General features: G+C 38.7%; 1 protein-coding gene across 5 annotated transcripts; it reads right to left on the bottom strand.

Moving 5' to 3' along the window:
• Positions 1 to 1,008: 1,008 nt before the first annotated feature.
• LOC113680458 (polycystin-1-like protein 2) lies at positions 1,009 to 22,827 on the bottom strand. Of its 5 annotated transcripts, none has more exons than XM_089185512.1 (19): positions 21,526 to 21,772; positions 17,466 to 17,518; positions 15,695 to 16,565; positions 14,940 to 15,046; positions 12,861 to 12,916; positions 12,187 to 12,329; positions 11,028 to 11,787; positions 10,106 to 10,502; positions 9,687 to 9,866; positions 9,177 to 9,347; positions 8,514 to 8,639; positions 8,123 to 8,320; positions 7,702 to 7,953; positions 7,227 to 7,499; positions 6,279 to 6,722; positions 5,724 to 5,960; positions 3,982 to 5,427; positions 3,447 to 3,615; positions 1,009 to 3,214 (listed from the first exon to the last, which is right to left on the bottom strand). In XM_089185512.1, exons 3-19 carry the CDS (start codon positions 16,518 to 16,520, stop codon positions 1,251 to 1,253), a joined length of 7,749 nt encoding a protein of 2,582 aa, XP_089041638.1. In that variant the 5' UTR covers positions 16,521 to 16,565; positions 17,466 to 17,518; positions 21,526 to 21,772; the 3' UTR covers positions 1,009 to 1,250. The 5 variants fall into 5 exon arrangements, with proteins under 5 accessions (XP_089041638.1, XP_089041639.1, XP_089041640.1 ...); XM_089185513.1 differs by lacking the exon at positions 21,526 to 21,772 and adding an exon at positions 17,927 to 18,173; XM_089185514.1 differs by lacking the exons at positions 17,466 to 17,518; positions 21,526 to 21,772 and adding an exon at positions 22,810 to 22,827.
• Positions 22,828 to 24,229: the final 1,402 nt, after the last annotated feature.

The raw sequence follows: 24,229 nt of genomic DNA, 5'->3' as shown, positions 1-24,229 counted from the left end.
AAAGTCACACTCCATCGACTAGATGGGCTTGGTATTGATAAAAGTTATAGTGATGCTTGTTAACACTACATTCAGAAGACATTGAAGACATTAAGACATTGGCGAACCAGATTACTCAGTGATTCCCTATTGGCGGTGTCACTGAACCATATATCAGGTGAGAACCTGGTTCAACAGACGTTTTCCATAGGAGCGATCTTAGGCTTGAAGTCGAAGGTGCTTCAGTCTCAAAAAAAAATGTAAAATCCGGTCATTGTACTTCACATGCAGTTTCATGGAGTCAAAAAGTTACTCACTGATCGCACACATTTATCTCATAATTGTACCATTACTTCAGATAAAATACCTCAGTCAAACGAACGCTCCACCAAGTGAGAGAAGAGGAGGAAAGAAGCAAAGAGGTGGCAAAGCTGCGGGAGATGAAAAAAGCATCATCCTGAAGAAACAGAAAGTTAAAGCGCGAAAAGGTAATATAATTTGACTTTGCTTTATTTTTTTTTATATCTTTTTTAGTGTAAGAACTTACTTTATTCTTCAACTGGTCTTGATGCAGTCTCTATCTTAAATGTATTATTTTTTTTTGCTTGAATTCTTGTCAACAGAACGAACGTGGGATATCTGTGCTAAGTGTGAAGTACATCCAAAGGAAGGTGCCACGGTGGCTTAACTGCGAATCTTGCCTTTTGTTGATTAGCCAGAAACTGGTTAGCCACGTCGTTGCGAATTTAACCCTATAATTGACCGCACCCCGCTTCACTCGTAAAGTTGGACTAAGTGTATAAATTCAGCCTGCATGGTTAACGTAAGAAGGTAGTCTCTTTCGCAGCTAATGTTAAGTCTTGTCTTGAAACATAGTTTTCTTATTTCTTTACGTGCGTGACCACGTCACCAAAAAACGTTTATGAGAGAGACAAACAGAGGAGGGGGAAAGAGGAAAAAGGGGGAAGAGGGGGTGTGTTCCTATCGTGTCACTCCCTCCCCTCCCTTCGCATTCTGCACCAGCTAAAATTTTATTAATATTTTAATTTTGTGCGGCAGATTTAATAATTAAATTACGCGATACTATTATCACGATACTATTTTATTAAAGAGATAACTAAATTGTAGATTATCATCAGGATCTTGTGGATAATTTTGATAACTAGAAAGTGAACCTTTAAGGAACATGATCTTATTCTGTTTGATACCGGCCCTTAACAGAGATAAATTCGGATTTTCGGAAAGTGCCGTTGTCTTCTGAAAACCCGCATTCAAAGGAACGAGTAGTATTTATAGATCAAAGAGTTCGACGGCCTCAGCCTGAACCTTTTGCTTCTTTTAGTTGCCAAAGTTGATCGGAGTTGTTCACGAAGCTCCATACCCCTCAAGTGATACGGCAACGGACGCGAAAGTTCTCTTCTTCGAAGAAGGTCTAACGTTTCATCGTCAGAGGTATCTACCGGTTCACCTCTTGTCTTGTCGATCCCGGATATTGGCGAAGATAACGGTGTTGTCAATGAAGAAATGGCAATGTCATCGAGTGAAGAAGTGTCATCTGGACCACGTATACTAGAACAGTCGTCGTAGTTCATATTCATTAGAAGTAAAAGCCGGATTATAAAAAGAAGCTCTTCATCTCGTTGCACGTCGTCCATTGCAAGTTTCTCGATTAAATCAGACATTCTCTCCAACATCCTCTCTTGCGCTAAGGACTTCATGATAAACAAGCTTGATGTGACACATTTTAGTTTTTGAATTGTTCTTTTTCGTGTCTCTACATCAGCCATTGTTGCCGGTCTCTCGCACTCAAATCGAACCACGTTCGCTCTTTCAGTGTCGTTCTCCTCTTTTAATTTGGAAATTCGCAGTTGTTTGCGTCTCGCCATATGACGAAGTCTTTGAGAGTAGACGACTACAGATGTAAATGTTAGTTTTCCATGTGGGACATTTTCCTGAGGTACTGGATGTTCAAGCAGGTCAGTGTTATTATCATTGTCATTTTCTCGTTCAGTTTCTTTATTAAATCCTAAAAGTTCACGTAGTCTTTCCAATATAAAGTCGTGCATTTCAAAGTCTTTCGACTGTTTGTCCGTATTTTCTCTGATGTCCTCATAAGAATCATTTAGAATGGCAACAAAAAAGTTGACGAAAATGAACGACATAAGAGTAAGGAAAGAAAATCCAAACAGGGGACCTAGAACTCGATTCGCTCGTCGCAGTTCTTCCAAGTCCATTTTTCCGCCGAGGCACATGACAAATTCGGAAAACACCGTTCTTTGAAACGATGAATAACGCAGCATGTACTCACCAAAAGCTAGTCTACCAAACTGAGCATATGAGAAGATAATGATGGCAAATATCACAGAGTATGACATGAGTAATCCTCTTGATAAACGAAGTGATGACATCATTATGCTGACGTGTGGATTAAACCGGATCATGCGCAGAAGTTTCACAGTTGTTGTGAAAACCGTCAGAGCTAAAACGGAATTCTCTGCGTGGTTCCAGTCAACGGCCTCCCCGAAACTTACAGAAGCAAAAGGGTTTTTCTTTACTTTTATGACACTTTCCAGAACCATTTGTGATTTTAAAACATAGAAAACTACCACCAGAAAAGAAAAAATGATTTGCAAAATCTGCACCCAATTCCATGCATTTCGGAAATAAGAACATTTCTGCTTAAAGATATTATAAACCTCTTTTAGCACAAAGAAGATTACCATGAGGATGAACAGTAACTGACAAATCAGGTAGAACCGGTGGAAACCAGTTTCCGTGCTCGTTACTAGAAGCGTGTCGATCTTTGCGAAAGGATTACCGTACCCAGTGGGGAGTACTTCGTAATGATATGTCAATATGCTGATGTATCCTGTGTTTGGATTGTAAATGGAGAATTCAAGTAACACTGCGCGGGTCTGGCGGTCGACCCAATCGTATTGTCTCAAGTTAGTAATAATTCTGTCAGCAGTGAGTTTACTATAACCTAAATCTGCTATGTATCCACCTCCGTCATAAACATGAAAGAAACCCCAGCTTGGCGAGTTCTGGATCTTTTCCTTTTTCACGTAACGCCATGGGGCCGGGCAAAGATCTGAAAAGTTAGCCCACGAAACCGAGCCTGTAAATGGCATCCATCCAGGTAGATGAAAATGAGTTCTGTCCTCTTCGTCGACGCTGTAGAAGTCATTACAGTGCTTTACTACCTCTTGTAACTGCTCCGGAATCAAGCAAGAATCTATAACAGCAACACCAGGAAAAATTAGCAACGTTGGTTGTGGTTCAACGATGGCTCCTAAAACGTTTTCTTCGAGAAAATTGTCTTTATTGGACAGTACTAGTTAATTTAAAATATACAACCGAAATAAAACCAGCAAATGCAAATTTCTATTTCTTTTCACTGAGAGAGCGATTTGTGATATACATCCTTACAATAGCTGTTTTGGAGTTGATTAGACTAACTGACTTGCCTTTCTGTACTCTCAGCTGCCTTAAACGGGGCACTCCCAGGAGAATGGACATCTTGTCACCAATGTACTCTTGCTCTTTGACTTTCTCATCATTGTACCACTTACCAGCATAAATGCCATTCACAAACTGACGATTCAGCCAAGTCCAAAAGATCCTGGGATCTTTGGCCTGAAGAAGAACCGAAAGAGCTCACATAATGATTTACTTCTCTTCACTTTATTCGAATGACCGTCGGTGCAGTTTGTTGCATTTGTGAGATCCAGTTTGTACGAAACCGAGTGTCCAATTGCTGACACGTGGCAATCAACCGAGGCATAAAAGGCTACTATACTTTATTAATTATGAAGCTCCACTTACATTAGGAGCACCGGTATTACTCCGGTGATCTTCGTACCGAAATGTTGATGTCCTAGCATAATTATGCTTAATTTAGGTTATTTTTTTTATGGGACTGAGGAGAAAACCCGCACAGAGACTCAGGACTAAGCAAAGTTCGTTAAATTCCTCTTTGTTTTAGCTTTGTTGAATACTTACCAATGAATAATTGCTGAAGGTGTCTTTTAGATTCTTAGTCATGAGATATCCATGGTAACTTCTGTTACCGTAACAAACGATTGTTAGTAGCAGTAAGAACAGTAGATACACCACAAGTTCTCTACCAAAGGAATACATCTTTGCCTCCTTTACTCTGTATTCTCTGGCTTGTTCAAGCACAGCTTCCTCCGGGATTTCAGCTGTTCTACCTTGGGTGTCACATGCAACTTCTGTTTCCAAAGAAGATAATTGTGCAGTTGTCTCGTGGTTTTTAACATGATGAAAGTCAGCGTCATTACGGTTGCTAAGGAAACATGCGGCTAGAACCATGAGAAGAACTATTTTGATTGGCTGAAGAACGAACAGATCCTCAGTGAAAGAAACTAACATAGAGGACAACCACTGGTTTGCAATGTCTTTTCCCCACATTAAGCTGAAGAAAAAAGTAAAGCACGCAGATACAGACACAGTAGCAAGGCTTAGAAACCAAGCAATGTAGATACAGAAATGAGGACAAATGAAGTCCTTTTTGGTCTTGCCCCACATTCGTCCTCGTGTTCTTGTCCAGAAGGAAGAAGTATTACTTTTCGATGCAGCTTTTACGCCGCTTGTGTCCTCTTCGCAGCCTAAGGAAGAATAACTGTTGCGTTGCACAGGCTCAGGTGCATCTTCCAGCTTGGTCACATCAACTTTATTTAAAGGTTTTTTCGCACTATTTTTGAACAATGACGCGATGAGTAAGTTCACAGGAGTAACTATCAGAGCGCTCTCAATGCCCACCACAATCTGCCTCCAGCTGAACTTCAATGGACCAATCTGCATGGTAGGATCTCCTGTCTTTTCAGTCCTGTAGAAAAGAGCATTCGTAAGCATCGCAGACAGAAGAAGACACAAGCAACATGTAGCTCGTTGGACGCGTGTGAATTTGTTCCCCGGTGGCTTAGTTATAACAGAGAGCCACAAATGTCCCTCAGAAAAACTCTTTGAGCCTCGTGAGTTGAGAGAGCGTTTAAAAGTCTTCATCTCTCGACTAGAGAGAGGTGTTAAAATCCTGTCAATTTTACCGTCTCCTTTTTCCAAAGCCAGCCAACTGTTGTTTATAAATGTCCATTTTTTCCCTGTTTGGCAGTCCTTCACAACAGCATGGCTGAAATACCAAGAAGGACTCTTTCCTGAGTTGTCATGCCAAACGCGGATGTATTGCATAATCCCTAGTGACATTGGTAAATGAATAACAAATCTATCTTCGTTTCCGCGAGCCAAAATTTTCCTGGAGTTGATCATGTCCTTTTGTAATACTATGGGTTGACTCTCCGCCTCGCTTCCATGAATGACGATGGCGACATTGGCATCCGTCCCAGACTCTCTCCAGACTCCCGTTACCACGGTCAAATCGTACTCATAAGAAGCCTCCTGGGTCAAAGTTAAATGGAGCGCCGGGCCTCTCTGTGGAAAAACATAAAATAATGATAATAAAAAAAAAGATGACTTTAGGGAGTCAAAGAGAAATTCGCCTTTCGGTATGAAAGCACAAAATGTAAGTTGGAAGTATGAAAAGATGATTTCATACAGGTGAGGAGGCGTATCGTCATAATATTGCTAGGTGTTATTTCACAGATCAAATGACCCTTGCATATCGAGTAAATATTTAAAACGTAATTTAGCACAGAAAATGTTTCGTGAGAATTAATATTTGAGACTTTGAATTCAGTTTACAAAAACCAAGGAGAACACGGAGCTACCTTAGCTTGATCTCGTTTATCGGCTTTCCTTGCGAATATGACCACAAGCAAATACAACAACAGCACAATGATTATCGTACAAAGGACAGCAACGTTTCCAGTTTGGTCGAGTCGTCCGAGTTCTGTAAACACGACATCAAAATCCAACGTGTTAGGCATCACCAGGACACCTCCTCCAAATGACGTTAAGTGGTTACACAGGCAGTGTAAGGATCCTAAATCAGATTTTGGTCCTACCTTAAATAAAAGACAAATAAACCGTAAAGATTTAAGTCAACTGCTCTTGTCCGTTATTCAAGTAGAGAAGATTACTATTCACAGCTAGGAAGATAACTTAATCAAATCTACGAAAGTGGTAACGTATTTTTAAAGACATTTGATCAGTTAAGAACACGAATCAATGAACTTCTGGACGTTCATTTAGCTCCTTCGACGAAATGTCATTAGGTACCGAAATTTCCTAAGAGATTACCAAACGTCAACCAAATGGAAAAAAGATTGTCGTATGAGAGGAAAAAAAAATGTCTGCAGATGAATTTTTTTCAAAACTCTTACTCTACATCCTGTCGACAACCAGTGTTCTTCTCTGCTGTCCCAAAAGACGCAACTCTCCTCCAAAACGTTCATCGAGTAATTCATGTCTGTTCTTGAGTTGTAAACAGGCTTTATTGTCTTGTTCTCGGGCCTTGGAGGATCCTTAATTTCCACACACGACCTCTTCTGCCGACCACTTCCGAAGCATGATCGTTTCTTTCGTCCCTGAGGTCTAACGCTGCCTCCTTCGTATAATATACCGATGTAGTATTTACCCGCCTCACTGATTAGTTCATGGTACAAGACAACATCGTAAGCTTCTTCGCTGCAACCACGCTGAGAAGCCTGAGGAGATATGGAACACGACTCATCGGGGATTCTCTTGGTTAGGTCGTATTCTGTGACAGTTGGCCGCTGACCTTGTCGCACAAACACCTTAAAGATGGTGGGTCTTTCTGGTGTGATCTGAAAACAGATTTACTACTGATTACCCTGGCAGAATGATTTTGCTATGTGTTATTCTTATCGAAATTTCAAAGCGATGGATCAGCTTAATGCCAGTCATCACTTACACGTAACTCACTGGTTAGGGTGTTGCATTATCAGTCAAAATTTGTGAACAGTTTTGTGCTTTTTGTGGATAGAAGACTCTGCTGCGTTTTAAGTGTTATTTCTTCTTTCATAAATTTTTCCAAAGTTCTATCAGACTTTTCCACCGTGGCTCATCTCCCATTTCAGAGCCAGCTGTTTTTTTTTTTAATCTTTCAATCCCACTTAATTAATTTCTAATTCGCGTGTTCAGTTGTCATGTGCATCAATTTGTTCAAAGCTCACGCAAGACCAGGACTGTAGCCAGCCAACGAACCATGTAACCGACCATTCAACCGGCCCACGTACCACTCATTGACGGATACAAAGGAGCCTGTGTCCGAAAGATTCTGAATAAACGGGTTAGACAACAATACTTACTCGCAGCCGTAGAGCGTTCCCTCTTACACCTGGTGAGTTTATTTCATGGTATTGCATTTTCCCCTCACTGCTGGGCTTCACAAAGAACGAAACTCTTTCCTCTGGAGTAAATCTCACTTTCCGTGGAATCTTGATCTCTATATCCTCTCTGCTGTCTTTGACTATTAAAGGTTCTCCTTCGTCATCTTTAAGGTTCAAACTAAGGACATGAGAATCCCTGACAACAGCTGAACTGTTATCCCAAGTGAAAGGATTAAAAGCACTCATCGTCAACTGTAAAAAGACACGACTATTGTGAATACATATTATTCAGCATTTACACTATGCAGTTCTGGTGCGAGATGGCGTTTATGAAAGCATTCTGAGTATGTGTAAACCCAGAGAAAATATTAAAGTAAAGTTTAAGGTTCTAGAGACACCGCGCTTTTGTCTTATACAGGACTAACTACATTCAAGGAAACCAATGTAGGCTTACCACGCTATCTATATATTCAGGAGTTGTCACTTTGTCATCAGTTATGGCAGCAAGAGAAAATTTAAATCCTGCCCTATCATCGTCTGTGAAGTCTGCACTGGTTCCCCTTGATCTGGAGCTCATTCGGCTTAGTTCCATGTTGATGGACTTAGTATTAATACGGCGAGGTTCTTGATCCACTATCATCTTTGACAACAGAGCTGTTGCAACGTCATCAATGAGTTTCTCCGTGTCTCTGGAGATGTTTTCACTCTGTAATATTAGATTTAAAAAATGCTTGCAGGTGCCATGGTTTAACTTGTTTCAAAAAGATATATTTGACCTTCTGATCAGGTTCTCAAGAAAACGTTATTGTTATCATGACGTCAGTCACATTTTTCTGGGATGGAACGAATACAGATTCGGTAAGTTCGAAACTAACCTTTGATCGTACGTCCATTGGCTCTTTTGTTTGACCGACAACATCAGCTTTCTGGGCAGTGGAATGGAGAAGATTGCCGAGGCCCAGTACCAGGTTCTCTCCTCCTTCCTCAACTAAGACATATTCTGAAGCATAATCTTCTGTCGTCTTACTTGAAAGTAGTGACGTCATAGAGGTGAGTGTTTTCAGTGCAAGTTTCTGGTGAAAACAAAATGCATTTTTTTGTCAAAAGTTTCGAATTATGCCCTTGCAAGTTTTATCGTTAGTAGACGAATAGCATTGAGAGGGGATCGCGTGTTTAGAATTATAAATTGAAATGTTATTCCATCCATGTACCAGAGAATATATCGCGTGTTGAACACGTGGTCATCTGCATGCAAACGATTCATACCTGAGTGTCGAATGTCACCTCGCTGGGTTCCAGTGTTGCTCGTGCAATAATTGACGTCACTTGAATCAAAGATTGTAAATTGCCAACTTGTATCTCTGACACAGTCTTCACAACAGAATCTTTAATCTGTAGGAATAAGTCAAATGGCTCTTTTTGTTTGCTTGATCACACGTATCGGAGAGAATGAAAATCTCTGAAAATCTCCGATAAACCATAGAAAGCCAAATCTTCGGGGCAAAGAAGAACTTAGAACTCTAAATAAGATATTTTTATCCTTCAGTATTTCACAGTCGCCGTGCGATTGATTACTCATGAGGCTAGTTCGTAAGGAAGGTAAATGAATAAAAAGGGTAAGTTTCTAAAGAAACTGCGGTGGTGCGTCGGTGGGAGAGTATAACAGGGTAATTTAGTATTATCAACTGAGTTGAAAATGTAAATTGGCCACCATAAAGGATTTAAAAGTTGACGTTTCGAGCGTTAGCCCTTCGCTTTGACGAAAGGCTAACGGCCAAAACTTCAGCTTTTGAACTCTTTACGGTGGCCGATTTACGTTATCAACTCAGTTGATAATACTAAATTACACCGTAAGGGAGGTGATCCCCTTCTCCTCTTAATTTATGAACTGTCGTTGAACAAATGTGTGGGTGTTAATTTATCACCTACAGCAATCTTTTCATGGATGGTAGTTGACTTTCTCTGTTCAGCGCTCTCTAGCACGGCATTTGCCAGTTGTGTGGCGCCACGGACATCTCCTAATTGGACTAGTCGGTTGAACAGACTGCTATTGCCGACGGTTAGTTGGCTGAGATTCTCACTAGCGGGTGCAGGTTTAACCTGGGTGACGTTAAAGACGATTAAGAATGAAAATGTATAGTACTATCGCTGGATACTTCTCGAATTTTTTTGAAGGTCAAATTGTAAAAATTTATGACGCGTAGTAATAGGAACTTAAAGCGCTAATTCCATTGACGCATTAAAATTTCAAGACACTTGCAGGATACTATAAAAGTTAAATGATAACATTAATCAGAGGCTAATTTCTCATTTTCTACAATGGGTGAAAAATGGTACAGCTTAAGATATATTTACGCAATTCTTGACTTTGTTTTAGACTGTCCTCCGTTGTCTGTGGCGTACCAAAAAACAAATTCTCCAAAATATTAGAGCATTTACCTCTATTTCAAAAGGAGCGGTATTTGTAGCAGACAAACGGTCAGACACCATTACTTTAATACGTATCTTCCCCGGAGGTAGCACTGTCTTGACAAGACTTTCTGAGCCATATGAAATTACTGTGTACACACCATTCTCGGTTTTGTAATAGAATTGGTAAGTAATTGGTTCATCTCGGTCCTACACAGAAAAAGATATGGAGAAAGAAGAATAATAAGTTCACTTTCCTCGCCTTGAAAATGGAACAGATTTAAGATTTAGGCAAAACAAAGCTTGACTTGGATTGGTAAAATTCTTGCATACATAATTAATTAGACGTAAACTACGCCCTCGATGGCAAATGTCATCTACTTCTGTTGGAAGGTGACTCCTTTTCCTCGGACGTTCTGATCATTTCGCTTTATTTCCAATATTCTCACCTGCCAATTTCTGCATTCAAATTTAAACTGCGTTTTCAAAGCCTCTCCTTTTGTTGGTGTCACGCTGCAAGAACCATGTTGAGGTGGGGCGTTAATTCTGAACTGGTAAGTGGCATATCCTGGGGGTTCACCCTGTTGTGAAACTTCGACTTTCAATCGATAAAAGTGACCAAGCGGTAACTCTCTTAGTTGGTTCTTCTTTATGATGATGCCAGTGGAATTGAGATAAGTTTCTGCTTTGTCAGTCAGTTCCTTGTCATTGTCCTCAACGCCACTAAAGTGAACAACGTTTAACTGCCAGTGGTATTTTGCTCTTTCACAAGGATCCCCACTGCACTCGGTGGTCAAACTGATTCGCGTCGACTCACTTGCAATCTTATCACAGTTGATGAGGCACCTGCAGTGAAAGAAAAGATACGGAAGCTTAGTTTGAAATTCCTTACCTTGAAACAAGACGAGGTGTTCAATTATGCACCCTGTGCGTGATGAGGTGAATGGATCTATAATATACTAAGGTTACTGACAGATGACAAGGTGAACGGTATGTTAAAGCTCAGGCGACAAGAGCACTAACATTTGGTCAAAAAAAATAAGTCAAATAAGATATTAAGTTAGCAGCCATGTATATCGGTTTCGTCTTGTTAAGGCCTCTTCTAATCAGCATGGCACAGCTAACCTGATAACATCTGCTCTATACAGAGGGAGAGAGAGATGCTCACATACAATCGTGCGCTAATCCCTTTATGCCATGATCATCCTGCCGACCTGTAATTCAGTCACATGTCTCTCTCGAGTTTGGGAAGAGAGCGTAGACACATTTCCCAAACAGCGGATTGCCTGATCAAGCCAAGTAATCTATAGACCAATGGTTCAGTGCTTTAAATTTCTTTTAGGCTGATTACTTTTAATCACCATTAGTTACCTGATTATTACGATGGGCGGGTTACCGCTGACAATCTTGATTTCTTGTACGAATTCGTCCTTTCGGTCATCCTTGGTTACTACAAGTTTGACGTCATAAGACCTATCTACAGTCATTAGAGATGTTTCTAACGTCACCACCGTTAAATTAGAAGCTAGTTTTCCAACACCCGTCCCAAAACAACCGCCTCCTCCGGGGCCCGAGGACGCTGTAATTACTGGAACCGAATCCAGAGGGCCGGTGGGAAAAGTTTCTTCTCGTCTTTTACATAGCCACGTGAACTGCATGGAGGTGTAGTTACCAGGCTCCACGTCTGGGTCCCTAGATGCTGAAGCATCCAAAGTGATGACACTTCCCTTTCCCCGAGTGACTTTGTTTCCTCCTAATATATCGGCTATTATTGGAGATTTCGTGATGTTAAAAAATCCCAAAGTACTGTTTACTACCGGTGGGTTACTTTCAAGGGCTGCTTTAAAATCCACAAAATAAAGGCCATAATCAAGCTGTCGCTTTTGCAAGTTCCATTCTGTAGTTTTTGAGTTCAACGTGGTTGTCGTTTCGATGATAGTGTCATTTGATTGGTCCACACTATACTTGGATAAACGCCACTCAAACAGCAGCTTTTGTGGTGGATTACAGTTTGTTTTATTCACCAATGTTTGTACGATGAAATCTTTGGAGCGAAGAATGTGAACCATCTCGTTTTCTTTCCATCTTGGAAGATTCAGTATACTAACATCAGGAGGCTGACAGGTTTCATCTTAGCATAAGAAGCATTGACAACAAAGTAATGGCATCGACAATAAAACTCATTACAGTATCAATGATAAAAACAACAACAGCGGCAGTAATGATATCCAATCGGTAATACCTTAATATTGGGCATTAACAAATTTTCAATGATTCAATGATCAAGTCCAAAACAAGAACAAGCCTGAAACTACTTTGACATCGGAAGTGATAACTGAAGGATTAAATTATACATTAGTCTGTGCAAAAGGGTAGTCGAGAATGGTGAGTGAGTTGTTACGAAGGCCTCAACCGGCCTCCTTTTTCGAGGAAAAGCCGGGTTTTTGAGTTCTATTCCAATTTGTGATGTTATAAATTTGAACCCTCGTATTTATTTTTCCTACAATTAAACAAAGCTCCTTTTTCTCACCTTCAGCCTTCCAGAAAATTCCAATCAAGTTTATGCTTCCGAGTCTGCCAGTTTGGTTTAAGTTGTGCAATGCTCTTTCGACATTTGTGATGTTATTTCTGTCGTTTACAGTCAAAACAGTGGTAACTTCCACACTTCCCGGTCTGTCAAAGAAAGAGGAAAAACTTTTACTGATCAGAAGAAAAAATTCTCGTTTTGTCAACGTGTTGGTTGATGTCTTTTAAAAACTCTTTTCATTTTGAAAGATACAAATTTTCAGGGAATGGTTTGAAATATTTTTATCACTGGAAAGTTTTTTAAAACTGAAGTGTTTTTATTTCTTAAGGACACTAGTAACTCTGGGAAATGGACAAAAACAATGAATTAATGAAATAAACCGAGTTCTATGGTAAGTAAGTTGTTTACGGTAAGACTCAGGTAGGTAATGACAATATCCACAACAAACTATAAGAAACCCTAAAAAGGACATTTTTATCGTCACGTTAAAAATACGTGTCTCCATAAGTGCGGTGCTCGTCAACAGTAACACCATGATAATCATAAAGTATCTTAAAGTCATCCATAGATCCGTTCTTGGTAACATTTTTAGGGAAAATATTGCGAAGATGTTGTTATATTCAATTGAGCACATAATCTGTAAAAGATTGGCCATGTTAAAGGGAGCAGATGCCTACCTTATAAATAATAGAGTTACATCTGTGACATCATATTGTCCGAGTTCCCTAGTGAACTGCAACGCAGAACGAAAAGTTGTTATCCTGCTGTCAATCATACCAAAACTATAGTACAACAAATGAATTCGAGTCTGTCCACGAGAGGACCGGGCAGGCGTGACATATGCCATCTCACTAATTTCTGACATGGTTTAATGCTACTCTGGTTTAAAGATTTAATAAATGTAACCGAGAAGTTACAATTCATAGACCCAACTTTTCGACACTCCTGTCTAGTGCCTTCGTCAGGGGTGATCTAATCGCTGCAACAAGAGGTCCTTTTAGATGCTCACTAATTAGCTGCCATTTTCTCTTACGAGGTGTAAATAGGCGTCAGGTGGTAAGCCGCCATCATCACGATTTAAAGGTGTGTGGGCGGAGTTGATATGTCAGGCGCTGGTGGTAACGTCGAATAGTGTTGATGATTATCCCACCCAATCGTATGTTTAGTTAGGCATGTGTGCTCCGACAAAGCTGAATTTTCTTTTTTGCAAAAGAAGACCGCTTTTTGATGCTCTTTCAAACGTGTACCAAACTGACGTTTGGTCTGTCCGATATACTCGCGATCACAGTCATTGCATGAAATAGAATAAATAGCGTCGGTTCGTTGTTCTTTCGTGACAGGATTAGGTTTGGCGAAAATATGCCTTAAAATCTAAAAAGGTTTTTGAGCGATTTTAACGTTGTGGCTATTCAAAATTCTCTTAACGGGTTCTTTAACATTTACACCCTGAATGTAAGGAATAACGGCAAAACCAGTTGCTGGCTCCTTCTCATCCGGAGTGTTACTAGTTGTAAGTGGTTTGTGGCAGTTACGGAGAAATGTTATGGTATAGCCATTTAGCTTTAAGACATCCGAAGCATATTTCTCTCCTCAGCCTTCGAATCAAGTGAAGATGATAGACAGTCAGCCCTCCTGAGTAAAGTTTTAGCTACAGACTTTTTTCATACCGAAAGACTTTCACCACTAATTGACTATTAAACTAATGTTTATCACCAAACATCGTCAAACGTCGCTATGAACTGACGACGTCTATTACTCAATCCTGTAATGTTCAATGTATGATATATACATACATTTATAGATAATTTTTTCCAATAGATTGTTTCAGCGTTACAGAATTTGTATGATAAGTGACTCTTTAGCTCGGCAGCTATACATCTGTCGTTTTCAGACATGAGTACCACGAAAACTAGCGTCGGCGATCCCATTCTCAAATTGAAATTGAGTGAATAAACATCAGTTTATGACCAAAAATTGCATAAATTAACGTCAGAGGTCACGTATTTCATAGGGAAGTGATCACTAATCTTTTACAGAGGCCAAAAATTGTTTTGGCCACAAACGTCGTGTTAAGATAGGTCTTTCCTGTGATGGTATATTTGTCAACATACAATATTGCCCATTGGAGATATTTGAAATGTAAAAAATCCTAATTTTTTCTTTTTTGGAATAGTTGCGTGACACAGTTAATGATCAACTGCTCTAAATTGGCAGAAGTTATATCAAATTACCTCAACTTTAAGGAATTGTTTCCCTAAGGTTCAAGCAACCATTGGACATAATGAGATTAAAATCCATCCCATTCTGTTAGTGTAAGAGAGATTCGTTGGAAGTGCATTTTTTCGAGCTTATTTTAGCCTTTTACCCCAGGGATTTGATGGGGGGCTCTTATACCCCAGGGATGAGCCGGGAGTCCGAACCAGCTTGGATTCTTGAATAACTTAGTGACCCTCATAAACTGTAAAAGTTTGAAAGAAATCGGTAAGATGGCATGTGTCACGCCTGCCCGGTCCTCTCGTAAACAGACTCTTCAATCACTCTTTACATCGATACTACGGTTTTGGTTGTTCATAGAGGTGAAGTACAACGATAAGTTGTAGTGTTGATTGGGATTTGTCGACTACGTTTACTGCTGGTCGACATATGTGAGGGAATAGTAAAACAAAAGTGAAGCGAGGAATCCCAGCGTGAAACTCTATTGATACGTTTTTACTTTACGTCACGTTACATGATGAACTGTTAAGGGATTGCCTTACCTCGTTAAAGAGCTCCGTCTCGAAGTTTATATAAACTTCCGAGTCTTTGTTCAGGAGATTGAGGTCAAAATTGTACTGTTTCCTCCGAAAGGCAAATCGCACACCCGCTGTGGAGCAGAGATAAATCAGCAATCTTCATATGCACGTGTTTCACCGATAATGGCTCAAGACATACGGTTGAAGTCAGCGCATTGAAATTCGAATCGCGAACGTGCCCGCTTCCTATCATGATATCAGTTTATCACACCCGTGAAACTTTCTCCCCACGTAATTTTTTTATAATTTTTAAACGCTAAAACGTTATCATTTATCCCTTTTGGAAGCCTTCGCCGTCTACTTTTATAAATAGAAACGTTATTATAGGGGGGACTTCTGCGCGATATCTTGCTAGGAAAAGTGTTTCCATTGCCCTGGATCTTTTTTTTTTTTGGTAAAACTGGACAGTAACGTGAGTACTGATAACTGTCGGTAGGAGATAACTCTCTCAATACGGCCCTAGTGCCAACTTCGCAAAAAATGTCTTAAGACGTTTTAAAAAGCCATTAAAAGATGCTCGTAGAAGCTTTATGACCACTTTCTTAGTACGATAGAATCTGCAAGTTAAAAATCATGACTTCATCATCCGCAGTGTAGTTAGACCTTGAACCAGTTTAATTATGAGAGTATTATTAGCTGTGAGCATGAATTGAGTTTTAAGTCACTCGGATACCTAACTGAATAGCAAATGTTAAATGAAATAAATCATAGGTCGATACCTGTGTTTGATGGTGAGTAAGTTATCGGTTGTGGTACCCATGGTGGTATCGGCGTTGAAGTCACTTGAGTTAGTGTGGTATTTGCAGTTGATTTTGTTTGTTCTTCTGAGGGATTTTGTACCGCTTTAGTCGTGGCTGTGGGTTGAACGGTTAAATTGTGTTGAAGAGGTAATGTTGTCGATTGTACAATTGAATTTGTCTGTGGATCCAAAGTTGGTATCGGCGTTGAAGTCACTTGAGTTGTTGCGTTTGCGGTTGATTTTGTTTGTTCTTCAGAGGGATTTTGTACCGCTTTAGTCGTGGCTGTGGGTTGAACGGTTAAATTGTGTTGAAGAGGTAATGTTGTCGATTGTACAATTGAATTTGTCTGCGGATCCGAAGTTGGTATCGGCGTTGAAGTCACTTGAGTTGTGGCATTTGCGGTTGATTTTGTTTGTTCTTCAGAGGGATTTTGTACCGCTTTAGTCGTGGCTGTGGGTTGAACGGTTAAATTGTGTTGAAGAGGTAACGTTGTCGATTGTACAATTGAATTTGTCTGTGGATCCAAAGTTGGTATCGGCGTTGAATTCACTTGAAGCACTGTATGTGTTGATTGCACACTTAAGTTGTTTTGAGGCAGCAAAGTTAAAAATATTGATTCATTGTTGTGACCGGAACTGTTCTGCTTTGCTGATACAGCTGTTGATTTTCCTGGTTCCTCGGTGGATTTAGACGACGAGATTGTTTTATATTCAGTCTCATTCTGAGGGGAAGTCTGATGAAATTCGTCCAATAAGTAAATTGTAAAGATGATAACATATTGCACTGATTTGAACTTAAGAACCATCTTTTCTTTATGTGGAATATAACCACTACACTGAGCTTGAACCCTCTGAAACGTAAAATAAGTGAGATGAATTAGGGTTAAAAAAGTATGTATTTTATACTCACGCAATGACATTATAAATTAATGATGAGAATTGAAATTATTTGCCGTAAAGGTTAATGTAGACCTTCAGAGGTGTGTTACGGAGAATGGATAATACGCACTCCGTATTTCAATAACCCTGAAAAGCATGTATCAACGTAAAGCTGATAAAACGACCCGACTATTTCAAAGATGTGGTCTTATAGCAAGAGTGAATAAGCCCTTATACACAAAATGAGGATGTTTGACAAATTAAATTACCTGCCATCGTATTCGCACGCAAGACAAATCAAGGACAGAGTGCCAGTCACCAGTTGATGGCACATCCTCAAGTTTTTTTCTGTCATAGAGCTCTTTCCTCTGAGCTGATTTTTTAAGAAAGCTACTCAGACTAAGATACCCATGCAAATAAGATAGAAACCATTATGGGTCCATCATACATATTTAATTAATGTGCATTAATTCACCTTTTTCAAAACGCCACATGCAGTCCATCTTTTCTACCTTAAAAATTCGTGCTAGTGAAAAATAAAAATCTGCAAACTGCGTAAAACCCGAAGATGCTCCCCTATCTAGAGGATTTCAATGAGTTAATCGTTAGCCGTAAAACGGCCAAAATTTTCATTGTTAGTAGCAAATTAACGGACAAAAGGGAACTTGCAAATTTTTGTATTATTTACCCTGCTGGTGATTGGTAAACACAGCGACGCGAAATTAATCAAAAAGTCCAAAGAGTAATTAGCCAGAAAGGTATGCATGATGAAATACCTGGATGGTTTAAAATGAAAAAAGGATTTAAATATGGTGAATTCTAAGTTATGGTTAATTTTTATCCAGAAAGGCAGAAATAAATTCTAAGAGTACCCTTTCTTAATCAATCAGTTGCAGCGATAATATCCAACTTTTCCAGTTTTTTCCTAGATGTAAAAAATACAACAGAGTATTATTCAACTTAAATGTCAGCTGAATCATTTAGATTGAATGCCAAGTTCAAAATAACATTTAAAAATGTGCTAGTCTTGTCAGCATCATCAATTAATTGTCATTACCTGTGTCACGTATGGCTTCGGAACACATGGATAGATCAGTTTTGGCATAATACACGGCATGATCGTACTTTATAACTAGTTTCATCAAATGAATTATTTCTGCTCTCGTTTTAAGGACTAATTAAAGGTTTTTGTGATAATTTCGGGTAACGTTAATTCACTCTCCATGAAATTTCAGAGAGCAAAACCTACATCAGTCCTTTAAAGTTCTGAGTCCAATCCAGAAGCTGGCTAATTCAATGAAGAATCGCGAGCCACAAGTAACATTGCTCTCACCTTTTTCCAAAAACTCCAACAAGTTTACATAGAAAGCCTTTCGTGGTTAGTCTTAATAATTCAACTTACTTATCAGTAAAAACTTGCTCTAACACTTTATAAAAACACAGCTCGACTCAAAGAAACCACTTTTCAATAACAGAAAGCCTTCCGTTTGTCTTACTGCCTTCGGACATTAATTATTTTGAATAATGACGATAAAATATTCAATATAATGGCAGATCTCGCCTCGAGTTTGCAGTGTCAACCAATAATTCACTTTACTATTCCGCCATTGTGTCGTTTTACCAAATTAGGGCATCGGAACGCGCCAAAACCCCTCCGCGTAAAACCATCGAATAAGTTGTGTTTGCTATTCATTAACATTAATATTTCAGCGTCTTTACTTCGCTGCATGATAACATCAGAAAAGAAAACGTTTTCAGATAGCCTTACTATATAGAGTCATGTAGAGGTTTGTCTTAAAAGACACGAGAAAGGAAAAAATAGGATCATGACATTTTTCAAAAATACTCCACGAAGCAGTTGTCACGTTACATGATGAATGCTTTTTTTAATTTTGTCGATTTTTCCGGCTTTTATTTGCCCAGCTTCGTGTAATTAAGGACGGTCAAATGTAAAATTACAGACATTCTATTTGGCGTTTACTTAGAGGAAAGGCATTACAACAGTTTTGCAAGGAAAATGATATTAATGAACACCGCGTTACTGTCAGTCTTATCACTTCCAATCCCAAACAGTTAATTTTCTTTGATTCATCAAAACAGCATGTGTGCGTGCAAAAAAGCAACTATTTACATTATTAAAGCCTAAAAAACTGATGATGCCGGATTGATACAACATGCCACTGTGCAGATTAATTTTTCGATTATCAATGCCACGTTTACGAGTACACCATCGATGTGAGAAAGTCCGATAGGCTTGAATTTTTCGCTGACGATAAATCATCCGCGAAAAGTGAGAATATACAAGAATTATAGGCAAGGAAGTTTGTTAACAGTTGATGTCTTAACTTGGGTGGTTTTAGACATTCATAAAGAATTGTATAATTAACAAGCTTTCTTTTTCTGGCAAGTGATGCCATAATTTTACAGACTATAGAGATTGTATTCCTCAAGAGAGAGGAAGATTACAATAAAACATTTTACGTGTTGTGCCTGTTGTGTCAGTATACCTCATGCTGTTGGAGAAAAAACAGTCTTAAATGTGTTTATATTGTTATAATTACCTAACGTAAAGGAAAGTTCTCTGACTGGCGCAGCTCAGCGAATAAATTTCACCTGCCATTACTCACCTCAATCTCAAAGAGGAGCGAAACAGTCAGGTAACTACACACTGAGATCGCTTACTTGCATAAGAATAAAAAAGAAAGGTTTCTAACTGTGTGTCTACGGTGCTTTGGAACATTCTGAAGTTTTTTCTTTTTATCATGTTTCTATTCTGTTTTTAGATGAAGGAGTCAAAAAGTATTTTGTTAACATTATTTTAAGGGGATAACGAATTTCTCAGCATCAATTTTTGTAGCTAGTCTCAAACTGTGTCGTTCCATAAAAATGGAACAAAAAGCTTTGCACACAAGCCGCTATAAATACTTAGAAAAGGATAAGAAAGTAACTGAAAGTACGAAATCTAAAATCACAAGATAAAGCGGCAAGAATTTATAGAAAATACTTGAGCAAATTCATAAAGAGCATCCGCTTTTGTTTGCTTTGACGTCCCAGTTGAACAAGCCCCAGAAAGCTTCATCAGTTTGTTGAGTCAGCTGAGGAACGCTCCTTTCCAACTTAAATACATAAATTTTGCAAATGGTGAATAAAATGCTTTCAGAACTTTTTCCTCCGATGGAACTGATTTCGAAATGATTCAAAACCACCAAACGATAAGAAACAATCCGTTGCATTTATGTACAATTTCTATTGTAGCAAGTCCATCGATTCTAACTTTTTCTCTAGATTTGTATTTCTGTATATGTTCACTACCATCTGCCATCTACATGTTATTACGTTTTTGATCATCTTGACATGAAAATTACCGATGAAGGGAGCTTGACTAATAAACCTGGTAAATTGAAAAAAACCTGACATGATAACCTGACAAGCGCATATGAAAAAATCTACAAGGTCTCGTCAATGAATGTAATAATTTTTTACTTTAGATCGTGGATGTTAAAAAAACACCCAAAACTGAACTGTAAGATAGAAATGTAAAATTTACTGATGATCCTTATCAAAGAAGGCAAGATATATCATATTTTCCGCTCATACACTGTTTATTTAAATGTACTGAACTTGCCAGGTTGCATATAAACCTAAACTTCTAAATATCAGTCTTACCATACTCATATCAGTGTTCTGCTCTCGAGTAATTAATCGGAGACTTCTGTTTAGAACTGTTTGCAAATTTGGAAGAGTGCGCAAAAAAACATGAAATGAAAACATTGGCAAATTTCAATGACAAAGAGTTTGTTGGGTGAAGTTAATCGATATCATTAAGATTTGGAACAAAACATTACGACAGGAAAAGTGCCTCGGCCAAAAAACAATTCACGATACAAAGTGAAGTTCATTTTGATCCTCGTATCGTGAAACACGAAAACATTAGCGTTCAAATTTGAATATATTCTTATTTTTAATGGCAGTCAATTCCTTTTTTTTCAATAATTTTTATCACCTGTAAATTTTACATCAAATTTTACTTTTTATCAAGAACATTAAAATTGGAAAGTTGCCTCCCTTCTATTTAGTTCAGTTCTAATTATGCTGAATATGTCTCGTCGACACCTTTAGCCGTGGCGATACGGTTTTCGTGAAGTAATAAAACTTTAATTCGAATTAGAGGTAAGAGCCACCCGAACACGAAATTTCAATAAGTTAGCTAATGGCCTTGATTAATTAGCATGCTGATAATTTTCGTGCAATCAGTCTTAGTATTTATATATCACCCTTCCGTTCCCTTAAGTGACAACTTTCTCTTTTTTTCACGAACCTTTTCCATCCATTTTAAAATGAAAAATCTGGCAAAAAAGAAAAGTTCTCCTACAAACAACGACAAGTTCAATGAATTGAATATTTAAAGTGTTGTGACAAAATGATTTTAATGAACTTTCTCTCGCATATATGTTGGGGCAATGTGTGAAGTTAACAAAATTCTAACTAACCCTCATTGTGGTTACAGTTCACGGTGGTTCATGTCACTGGACGACTTTTGTGATCTGGTAGTGCAAGCTGCTTGTAATCTTGGAAGCTATAACCGTTATAAGGTTCGTGTAAACTGACGGGATCGGTGGTGCGTCACAAAATTCTCCCATTAAAATTTTTTTTTAAATTTATATACCGATATTAAAAGAAGAATATTTGATCAATGGGGTTTTTGCCTTTTCAATTTCTTTTTTGGTCCGAATCTAAAAAAAATTACCCACGAAAGGGTGAAAACGCAAAGCCTATGCCAAAAAAAGAATTAATATTCCGTTAAAGTTAATTATTTTACTTGCATCATTTTTTAAACACCGTCAATCGAGAAGATTTGGACTGTATGAAGCAAAACTACTAGTTTTGGAGATTCAAACAAATAATCTTAATCTATACATTGATTTTACTTACTGTTACGCCTTGACGTCCACTAGAGACTGTCTTGTTGTAAGAAACATTCTATTCCTCCACCGACACCGCAAAGCAGGGTACCAACAATACACAATTAGTAGCTGTACGACAGAAACCTTTTTAAATATATGAGGTTGAAAGTGATACTCAGTTAGTCAGTTCCCTGGGCGTGTGGTAAATAAGGTTTATTACCATCAGCTGGACGGTGCAATCAAAAGATATGCTCATATACCCGAAAAGATAATAAAATTCATGATTTGCCTTCACCTTCATGAATATATTATCGATCTTTAAATTACCTAGTGTGATAAATATCACACAGCAGCTTGCGTTACCGCGGTCACAACTGCAAAACAGACCAATTACTTAAAGGGATGTGAATAATGAATCCTGACTTGAGTCACTTGAACCAATGATTATTGAAAAGAAAACGAACGCTGAATTTAAATGATGAAAGTCGTGCCAAAAGCAAAGAAAAAAGTTTCCATCTGTTTTTTTTAAGGGAACAAAAAAGGGAATTAAAAATGAAACTCCTGGAATGTTTTCAGGGACAGCGACACGCGATACGAAATTACCTTCGTCGATGTGTCCTGAGAGAGTTTTAGAAATGTTTATAGAAAACAGTTTAGCCGACGGTGGTTCATATTGTTGTTCGAATCTAGTCACAGACGCTTATGACTAAAACGTTTTTCCTATGGAAGCTCACGGGAAAAATTATTTGCCAACATGGAAAACAGAAATCAAGAAGAACAAATTACACAAAATTTACTTAAATTCAGATTCATATTCGTGTCTCGTGAAATTAAGGACACTTTTTCCTGTTGTGCTTAAGGACTTATTAATAAGTAATAATCAACTTACTGCAGCAAGGCAATTACAATTTGGGATAAGCAGAATTGTGGCTAAATAGTCATAAGTAGTCTATAAGCTAAAACGTTTGCAAGATCGTACACGCAAAAGGTTCACGATGTTTCAGTAATGTCTAGTAACCTCAGTTGCCAAGTCCAAGTCTGTGCGGAAAATAAAGTTTTACCTGTAATGAACATAAAGGCGGTACACAACGAAAAACGGGTCATCAGTCTTGGAAACGTTTCATTGGTATCCTTGAAGAGAAGTCATTTGAAAACGTCAAATGCTTTGGTGAGGTAATATAGGGCTGGCAAACTTTATTGAATCGCCTCCCACCGAAGTTCGTCTTTCTTTTTGCGCATGACTCAAGTCACGCAAACGAAAGTACTTGAGGAAACTTGTTTTTGTTAATTTTTGTCTTTTCTTAATTCTTACCTTGTGAAATATAAATCCTTATCGCCTCACGCAGTTTATAAGCCCAGCACCGAATCTTTGTGAATCCTTAGCATCAGATTTCCGGCTCCATGTCTCCTGATCGACGCAGTCGCTGTTCGTCACTCTATGCAAATCGGCATTTATAAAATAAATAACCGCTAGTTAGCCGGCGCATAATGAAGCTTTCCCAAGAAAAGCCGCGTATTATTTACTGTACTCCGATCTTGGCATCTTACAAGCTCTTAGTCTTTAGCACTGTGGTATATACCTTGCGTAACGCAACTGTAACGCGAGGACGATTAAAATTAAAATTTTCGAAGGTATTAACGAGTATTTTAGTTCGCAAACTGAGCAAACTTAAAGTTTCAAACTCCTCTGGATCCCGTGCGTGCATTCTCCATAGTTACGTCATTTACACTACAAAACGTTTACACGCGCAAAGGAACACCCAAACGTTTCGTAGCTGTTCATCATCAAGTTTCAAAATGCTATCACAAAGTCATGAATTCTCATCCATTCTAACCGGCAAAAAATATTTAGAATCCCTGTCAGAAGATTGTTTTAGCGCCAGACAGTAGAAGAGGAAGATGATCACGACCGCGTTTTGCAAGCTGTTTTAAGAAAATGAGGAATTCGAAAATGAAGGTAAAAACTCAAACAAAGTTTTAAATGATGGACAACAAGTCGAGATATTCCTTTATGTTTGGCGATTTAGCGACCCAAGTTGCACTGGATATTGGGTATCGTATCGGCCGGGCGTATCGGTGAGCTAAAAAGCCTTACATCTTAGGACGTACATGTTCATGTTGAAAGCAACTTCAACTTTAAGAGGCGTGTTACCGCGTTATATTGTGCAAAGTTGCAAGCAAGATCTTTACACATTCCTTTGTTTCTACCGTGCGAAGCAAGGCAGTAACTGCGAAGTTAATGAGGCAAGTGACAAACACGCAGCTAACGTGTTAAAAGCTAGTTCTTTTGTTTCAGCATGCGAGCGTACCGTGCGCGTGCGTTCACCTTATTCCCTAGAATCCTGTGGAGGGTCATAAATTGGAACGTGTAATTGTCGTAATAACTTGAGGAGAGTACAGGCAGCCCAAGCTCACGTCTCGAGAAAAAGCAAATAATTGAAAGCGTCACGCGTTGTATGACTCAGTGTTGAGGTACGAGATGAACCGTTGAGAATTTGAACACGTTATAAGGAATAGTAAGGGGAACGAAGTATGGTCGATTTAGAACGATAAATATTTCGAAATGTGAACATTTTACACGTAAAATCAATAAAAATTACTCACATCCTGTGCGTCCATTGTAGTTTCGGGCGATTTCTGCTGTTTTAAGCTTGCTTTTCCACCACTGTTATTCCTGTCAAAAGACGAAGTATAATAGGAATAACAGTGATGGAAAAGCAAGCTTTAAACGG

This window comes from Pocillopora damicornis, chromosome 10 (genome assembly GCF_964200805.1).
Source record: "Pocillopora damicornis chromosome 10, jaPocDami1.2, whole genome shotgun sequence".
Classification (NCBI taxonomy): Eukaryota; Metazoa; Cnidaria; class Anthozoa; order Scleractinia; family Pocilloporidae; genus Pocillopora; species Pocillopora damicornis.
The sequence above is the reverse complement of the archived record's forward strand: the minus strand, read 5'-3'. Positions and strand labels throughout refer to the sequence as shown.